The sequence below is a fragment of the Panicum hallii genome, chromosome 2 (assembly GCF_002211085.1).
Source record: "Panicum hallii strain FIL2 chromosome 2, PHallii_v3.1, whole genome shotgun sequence".
NCBI lineage: Eukaryota > Viridiplantae > Streptophyta > Magnoliopsida > Poales > Poaceae > Panicum > Panicum hallii.
The window spans coordinates 4191648-4200248 of NC_038043.1; the positions used below are offsets into that span (position 1 = coordinate 4191648).

Genomic DNA, 8601 nt, shown 5'->3' on the forward strand with positions numbered 1-8601 from the left:
CCAGCCGTGTTCAGTTTCAGACAAAAGCAAAGGGTCTCATTGCTCGTATGCTGAACACCTCGCTCTCTCGTGCGTGCAACTAGTTCATACTCGGTGAATAATCAGTGGCATCCAGTTAGATTAGCGTCAGACATGCTGTCATGATCTCCAGCAAATTACAACCGTTTAAATAAAATTTAAAAAGGAACCGGCGAGGTAAAAGAGGACTATTTTCCAGGGCAATTTGCAACTGCAATGGAGCCACCATAAACTTCAATGTGCTGCAGATTTATCGTGGAATCTGAAACGCAGTTCTGAATCGACACACGTTGCTTACAGCTTCCAAAAGTTATCAAACTACAGCAGGAACTTCAGCCAGAACCTGCCGAACTCTTCCCAGATGTAACCCAGAAAACTAAGTCAAAAAAATCCAGATGCATCTGCCCGAGTTATTGCTAGTAAACTTGCACAGATCAAATGCAAAATCTGCAGCAGGAAAAACATCACAACCAACCACGAGCTGACTGCATAAATCCACATCTTTATCAGCTTCACATTCTCAGTTTACTCCAAAAAAACCCCGACTTGCATTACACAGTTCTGATTTCTGATTGACAACCCAGCAGAAGCTAGAGCTGAACAAATTGGATGACTGCCAGCAAAACTACAAGGGCAAATATCCATTCCAGACCTGCACGTTGCCTCACTGTACAGCTCTGAGCATCACTGATGCAAAATTCATCCATGATGGAAAATCTAGCACAGCAGTGTCGACGAGCAAGCAGGACAGTAGACATTCAAAGATCACATACTGCAAATGAGTTCAACAGGACTACACAATTATTCAGTGCAAACTGCAAAGTAATTACACAAGCATGGCGAAGGAACCAGGATCATGCTGCCTACAGATTATGGTACCAACAAACTAATAATTCAAGTACTGAAAGATTGTCTTCAGCGACTAATAAAACAAACTGCACCACTGAATAACACAGGGTTGAAGCATCAATATAGCAAATGCAAATACTAAATACTGACTGATAACTGAAAACACACTAAGATGTCTCTGTTCCGCTGCAAGGTAACCTTCTTCAGTAGCGATCATCATAAGTACGGGCTCCAGCTCCCCTGCTAGGACGGTCATAGGGGGCAGGTCTATCACGGTAACTCGCACCAAAGCGTGCAGGCCCACCAGCACCACCCCCGACACGTGAACCACCTCTGCCATATCCACCAGTGCCCCTAGGATCATCACGGTAGTAACCTCCGCTGGACCGCCCTCCATCTCTTTCATAGCTCCTTTCCCTGGCAAAGCCACTTGATGCATAACGATCTGCACCACTATACCTGTCACCAGAATAGCGATCTGCTGCTGGTGCATAGCGATCACTAGCATAACGATCACGCCCAGCACCATAATATGTATCTCTGCTGTCCATGTAGCGCCCACCATCATATCGATCATCATCATAGTGAGCAAAACGATCTGATCCTCCAAAGCGGTCACCACGTCCCCCAGTGCCACCACCATACCTTGAAGCTGGAGAGTACCTTCCAGTTCTACCACCTCCATCTGAATAAGGGCATTCACGAGCCCAATGTCCAGGGCGGCCACATTTGAAGCAATCATCACTCGCAGCTGGAACTGCATCACCTCCACTGCGATATCCACCTCTAGCACCAGATGAGTAACCACCACCACCACCACCACCATAGCCATAGCCATCATCAGAGTTCCTAGGTTGAGCTTTGTTCACAGAAATATTTCGACCATCCAGTTCTCCATTATGCATTCCCCGAATGGCAGCATCCACAGCCCGAGGTTCTGAAAATGTGACAAATCCAAATCCCCTGGAGCGGCCTGTGTCCCTTTCCACTACAACCTATACATATAATGAAAATGAACTGATGGAGAAAAGAAACTAAATATAACAGGAGCAACCGAAAATACTATCTCTAGCAATGACATGCAAATACAACTTGGGTGATATGAAAATGACAACAGCTGATGCACATTATCAAACCAGTGATACCATCTCACACAACTGTAGAAGAGTAACAGTCAATCCTTATACCACAGCACAAACGTTGTATGCGAATCAAAATCTGCTTTAACTGGTGACTGGTACAGGATACTAATGATTACTCTAGCCAAAGGTCAGAAGCCAGAACTGGAAGCATCAAGCATGTGACCACAAATGACATTGATGATTCTGAACACTTCTGTGTGAGGCCCATGTGTTGCAGTAACCAGTAAACTCCAATCCAACTGAACTGAGACCAATTACTTTTGGCCAGCAGTATAAGCGGACTACAATAATTTAATGAGTAAACTTCTAACATGAACAGGTCAGATTTTAGTTACCATGCCAGAAACTTCAGGAAAACATAATCAGAAAGTCTAAATGCAATTTTTCTAATCTTCGATATTCCATTGCATGCTGGACTAATTATTTCCATTGCAACAGGAAGGGCGCTATGGTCACCGAGAAAATGCTCTTCCAAGCAGATGTAAGCACAGATGAGCATTCGGCCGGCCCTCTTCAGCATCATCTATACTGCCTCACTACTGAAAGGACACACTTCCTCTGCTTTTTATCACACTGATTAGGAAGAATGACAAGGCCAAACTTTGCTGTATGTTCATATCCAACACTGGCAATCAAGTTTACTTCTGTGGTATTCATTAGCCACGCCGGTTACAAATCATTTTCTGTGATGTAAAGCCGACAACAGTTATCTTATGTGCTAACATGGCAAAGAAAGGTGTCTGGTTCTGCCCACAAACAGAGCACATCTATCAAACCGAATCTAACAGTGCAGGTGCCTCCAATTGATTCACTGAACCCATCACCCCCAAAAAATGCTAACCAGTGAGCTCATTTGATTACTGAGTTTCTTTTTCCTGCAACTTTGCTAACATCCTAACATATGGAAATGGAAGTGACCGCAGTCTCTGCGAATCAGTAATTGCTTGATTCGAATTGGAGGAGTGAAGTTCAAAACAGCCCTAACATGTATAAAAAAGAAACACCACATGCTCCAGTTAATGATTCAAAAAGATACCTGTTAGATTTATAACCAAATCTATTAAACTGGCAAAAGACTTTTTTAACAACCACTCCCAAGACAAATAAAAGTCAATGCTTTTATTATATGGGATTGTCTCGAACTTAAGATGAATGTGATTTTTCAGTATAAACTTATTCACGGAAACAGTTCCAAATAGTTGTTAAGAAAAACATGAAACCAGAATGATGACAACTGAAAATAAAATTCTACAGTTCTTAAATAACTAAACTAATATGTGACAGTCATCAGGCAGTTTCACTATCTGGTTCCCCCACATCTTTTTATTTGTGCTTCCTGTATCTTAATTGAAATTGCTTGATTGATAAATTATAGTATCCAAAAGAAATATTTCTGCAACTAATGCATCACACTATTATACAAAAGGGGATAATGAAACAGATCCATATACCACGGTAACAATATCAAGAATTATTCTAATTCTATAATTGGGCGCGCTTATTCGTTCAACTACAGCCTAACCATTTATCCATCAAACCACACCGAAACAGGGGAATCCCAACTAATCAGCCTCCAATCCCCATAAATCACAAGTATCACGGCAGGGCAGAGCCATCGCTATACCTGCGCGTCGATGACCTTGCCGTACTGGCTGAAGGTGCGCGTGAGCGTGCCTTCCGTGGTGTCCCACGACAGCCCGCCCACGAAGATCCGTCCCACCTTATCCTCCGCCATCCCGGGTCAACTCAAATCGAAATTCCCTCGCCGGCCGCCGCCACCACCTGCACGGGAACCCGGCAAACCAAATCCCATCAGAAAAAACGAAATCTCGCACCAACCTGCGCGAATCGAGACCCGCTAAGACGAGGCGGGAGGGGGCGGCGGCGGCTCACCTCGCGCGGAGACCTAGGGATTGCTCGGGTCGAGGCGTTAGGGTTTAGAGAGAGGAGGAGACAGGAGGAGGAATCCGGAGCGTCCTATATAACTCGGCAACGGGCCGCACGGGACAGGCACGTGTCGTGCGTTAGGTGAGATTTTTTCTGCGTCCCTTTTTATTTTCCTTTTCTGGAAAATGGTAATAAAAGATGAACTTGGAAAAGGAATTTTGCTACAGCCAATGCAGAGGCAGGTCTGTCGTCCTCGTTTTCCTTTTCATCGGCGCTGTCGGGTAGGGTGACACTCGCCGCCGGCGATGGGCCAGGTTAGTGTCAGGTGTAAACCTGTCGAGAAAAAAAATCATTTCATGATTCTTAACTTTAACTGCAGGCTGAATTCACTTTTTAACTTCCAACTAAAACACTTTTAAACCTAAAAAGAAAAGTTCAATTTTCAACTTTTGCTCAAGTTAGAGTGCTTTATTATGGTTTTGACGTGCCAATGTGGCTAACAAGTAACAATATTTGAACTTTAAGAATTCATAGCTTTAGAAATTTAAAGTATCCTGGCTTTTTAGACTAAAGAGTATTTATAATTTAAATAGCTTGCATAAGTGAAATAAAAGTACAGTAGGACTATGAAATAAAAAATGTTTAAAACTAGAATAAGGCCTTTATATAATACTAAACTCAAACTAAACTTCATACCAATTAGTTTAGGTTCAGAATAAAATCTAAACTTTTTCTGAAATGTTTAGAATCATTTATAACTTACCAAATTGGTGACATCACACCCCAATTTAGAAAATTACTATACGCTTTAAACTCCCAGTAAAAAGAATCAAATGCATATATGAGTATTAAAAATCCCAGCTCAGAAGGCTTAATTAGCCCACAAGAAATTATGTTATTTAGTATTTATTGAGCTGTAGACAAATTATACTTTATTTGAAGTATAACAAACAAGATGTAGATACCCTAGCACAAGGAAAAATAACTTTAACATTTTTTATGCATTCTACGAACTTATAAAATAAAATAACTATTTTTAGACTTTTCATTTTTTTAAAAGAAAAGGTACATGGTCCCCCAGCAGTCTCCTCCTCTTTATAGAAAGTTTCTAAAAAAATTTCTTTTAAAACAAATGTTTCTAGAGTTTCTAAGAATTTTTCTTTTAAAACAAAGGCAAACCATCTCAGGGTAGAAGTGCCCTAAAAGTTTAGCAGAAAAAGAAGAAGAAGGGAAACCTTTGGTGTTGCCGTTCCAAAATGTCCGTTTCGACCTCTTGACCAAAATGCTCATCAAAGGAAATACACAAAACAAGAATATATATAGCTGAACAACAATTGACATTTAGAGTTGGACATGATCAAATCGAACATAAAAAATAGTTCAGTTCCTACAGGAATCACAAAAGGACTTCCTAGCAAAATCCATCCTCCAATTAATTAACATGGGGCTATTTTATGTGCTACTGAGTGCAGTTGGGATCATTTGTTCATAGTACAGAGATGACAATTAAGTCCTCAAATCATGGGTCAGTTTATCAGAATAGAACTGCCCCTATAAATTAGATGAAACTGGAAACAATGAACATAGATCCACATGGGATTTGAACTCTTTTCTTTTCCACACTATTCCTGGAGCTTTGGTTTTCAATCCCCCTTTAGTGTATCCATCAGACTATCCATACCCCAACTAGATCTAGACTCCAAAGGTATCTACTTGCCTTCCATGTCCTTCTTCCTTGAGGTTAGGCCTGTTTTGCTTAGAGAAGATATAAAAACACAAAGCAATGAATCATTCTGAAACCTTTACACCTAAAATGCCTGAACTCTCCACATAAAGGAATGCAATCTTCAATGTCTCAATAAAATGAAATGAAATGACTGTAGAGCTTACTTTTTTGTGAATAATAGATGATGGGGAGAAATAAAGCCTACATACTTCAAATGAATCAAAGACAACGTTCATAACTCATAGGAGATTGTTGATGTCATATTCCTCTGATCTTGCTCTCTTCAATATTTCTGTCTGCATGGTGCAATAAAGAAGATTTCATGAATCATAAATTTAGGGCACAGGTTTGGAAATAGATGGTTGGAAAACGATGTTCACATGAGCCAGCTAGCCATAGTTTAAGAAAATTACAATCATGGAAGACAAACTAACCTGAATCTGTGTAGTAATGCACCCAGGACCCTAGTTTTGAATTTTGGCAATGTTACAAACAGGCTATAAAAATATCACATAAATAAATAAATATGAGAAATAAGTACGGCATACCTGAAATTGTTTCACCACCCAAGAGACATCGCTCCAGGTTTTTGATTGTACGTCCTCCCACAATAAAGGTACTTGAACTGACTCCACATGCTGGATAAGCCTTAAGCTACCTGTTACAGGTACACAGTATATGATACAGCAGCAGGTGATGCTCAAAACGAGGTCATGACGTACTAGCAGGTGCTTCTGTGATCTTATCTGAGAAGGAATATTCTTACTTGTAACAAAAGCTTCTTGCCAGAGTTCATGCTTGGACCATGATGGAGAGATCTCTCGTACTGGGATTCCTATATCATGGCACACCCTGTTTGAAGCAAATAGAACTTCTGTTACAAGGCTTCAGCATTTGGTATATCTCTAACTCATAGTAGCTCAGTCAGGATCCCAGCACAATAATTTGCAAGTCCCCATTCATGCAACTCCTTTAGTATGCCATTATTAGGCCTAGTGGCTAGTATATGCCCACTGGACCTAGTGCAGGAGAACAGAGTGCAAAAATTGTAAGATGAAGAAGGTAATCTCAACTAGACATTAGATTAATACCCGCTAGTTTTTTGAGCATCCTGAAATTTGCTTCACCATCTGCTGATTCATTTAAGAATAAGAAGATAAAGGCAACGGACATGGAATTTAAAGTAGTTAAAGAACATTTACTCTATCACTATCTGCCGTATAATTCCAGGGAGAACTCCATCACTTATTGGAGCTGTTTGCACTTCAAACTTGTTTGCCAATGTTTGAACAGCGAAAGGTCCTTTGCTCTTGTGTTCCTCCTATACACATGTTAAAATAGTTATACAGAGGAACTACTACTATAAGCCAAGATGATAATGCATTTGTTTGGGCTCAGAAAAGATGTGTAGAAATATAATCAATATTGCACTTCTAAATGCAAGCGATATCTATGTTGCAGGTGCTATTAAGACATCAAAGTTAAAACATACTAACATGGTAACAAAATTAATGCAAAGGAAGACACCAAGGATTGTCCTTTTAGCCTAAACTCCAATCAGTGCATTTATATGATGATAGCACAACAGCTGAGGCATAGACTGCAGATATAGAGAGTACAGTTGGAATAGCCGCAGATGATAAAAAGAAATTTTGTGAAATGCATATGGCTTTCACTTTGCATTGCAAGTTTGCACTGCACGGATGGTTTAATATACTTCATTCACTGCTCTGGTGGACAATAGCATGATACTAGTGAACTGATGAGTACCAAGAACTCTATATCATTGCCACTCAGTACAAGTATTTAAGTGTCAGCGCACAAGGATTGTTCTTAGGCTAATTCATAAATATCACAAGCTTTCATTGATAGACAATGCGCAGGGCTCACCTTTTGGCAGACAACAAAGAAGTTTGTGACAGCGCCTTCAAGAATGTGATCCCCATCATTAGTCAACAGAAGCTCTGTGACCCCAGGAGGCCTCATCTTTTCCATACTCTTCCGCATCCTGCATCCAGAGGTAGCAAATACTAGCTCAGTTTTGTTTCAACCACCAACCAAAACTTGAAGAAAAATCCTTATAAAAAAACTTGCAGAAAAATTGCTGCTCTGCAGCACACATAATAAGGTGAAAAAAAAAAAGCGAAAACTGCAGCCACCTGGCCCAGGACGCGTACTTGGCGGCGGCGGCGTCCCTCCCCATGCCGGCCACAGCAACCTTGGCCCCCAAATCTCCGAACACCGGCGGGGCATACGTCCCCACGTGGACGAAGACATCGAGGCCATCCCTGGAAACCGAATCGCCTCCTCTGATCAGAGCCGTGAGCGCCAAATTGTCCTCCTTGATCACCGGCAGCCTGCTCCGCATCTCATGAATGGCCAGCCGCACGGAAGGGTTGACGAGAGCATGGATGGGCATTTCGGAGAAGAGCGAGTCGAGGGAGCGCGGCCGAGGGAGGCCGAGGCGGTGAGGGTGGGAGCGGGCAAGGAGGGCGGCGGATTCGGCGAGGCGGCGGAGGTGGCGGGGCCACCAGAGGAGGCTGCCGCGGGCGGTGGTGTAGGCCCCCAGGGTAGCTTCGAGGAAGGAGGCGGCGGAAGGGGGAGCGCGCGGGGAGACGGCGCCGTTGCAGACGAGCACGGCCGCCGCCGGCGACGACATGCTGAAGAATGAAGGGAGATAAAGGCGGGCCCAGACCAACCAAATCACACAGAAATATGGGCTTTCTGTTGGGCCTCCTAACCGATGGGCTTTGCTGCTACTACTACTAAAAAAGTTCTAGAGGCTGAATCGAAACAGCTTTGGAATTAATCGAATTCGTACCATTACAATTTTCGAAGTTCTGAGATCTACCGGTACAGTTTATCTATTCTGAAATTTGCTATTATAATTCTTTATCTACATGAATCTTGCCATTTTCTACGTATTTTAGATGCCTAGGCCCACTGTCAGGCCATTACGCATCTTCGGTATGGACCAAA

At 42.2% G+C, this 8601-nt stretch overlaps 2 protein-coding genes across 8 annotated transcripts; both read right to left on the reverse strand.

The window, feature by feature from the left end:
• Positions 1-764: 764 nt before the first annotated feature.
• Positions 765-4073, reverse strand: LOC112879872 (glycine-rich RNA-binding protein RZ1C-like). 2 transcript variants are annotated; one of them, XM_025944294.1, is made up of 3 exons: positions 3903-4073; positions 3634-3791; positions 765-1862 (listed from the first exon to the last, which is right to left on the reverse strand). In XM_025944294.1, the coding sequence occupies exons 2-3, from the start codon at positions 3742-3744 to the stop codon at positions 1071-1073; spliced, it is 903 nt and encodes a 300-aa protein (XP_025800079.1). In that variant the 5' UTR covers positions 3745-3791; positions 3903-4073; the 3' UTR covers positions 765-1070. The 2 variants fall into 2 exon arrangements, with proteins under 2 accessions (XP_025800079.1, XP_025800078.1); XM_025944293.1 differs by having other exon boundaries at positions 3634-3797; positions 3900-4071.
• Positions 4074-5243: 1170 nt separating this feature from the next.
• On the reverse strand, positions 5244-8318 carry LOC112879871. Of its 6 annotated transcripts, none has more exons than XR_003226207.1 (8): positions 7800-8316; positions 7513-7630; positions 6825-6943; positions 6389-6474; positions 6171-6280; positions 6057-6086; positions 5787-5918; positions 5244-5651 (listed from the first exon to the last, which is right to left on the reverse strand). XR_003226207.1 is itself a non-coding variant. In XM_025944290.1 (7 exons), exons 1-7 carry the CDS (start codon positions 8279-8281, stop codon positions 5862-5864), a joined length of 1020 nt encoding a protein of 339 aa, XP_025800075.1. In that variant the 5' UTR covers positions 8282-8312; the 3' UTR covers positions 5257-5861. The 6 variants fall into 6 exon arrangements, 2 of the variants coding, with proteins under 2 accessions (XP_025800075.1, XP_025800076.1); XR_003226206.1 differs by having other exon boundaries at positions 5244-5643; positions 7782-8312; XR_003226204.1 differs by having other exon boundaries at positions 7782-8312.
• Positions 8319-8601: the final 283 nt, after the last annotated feature.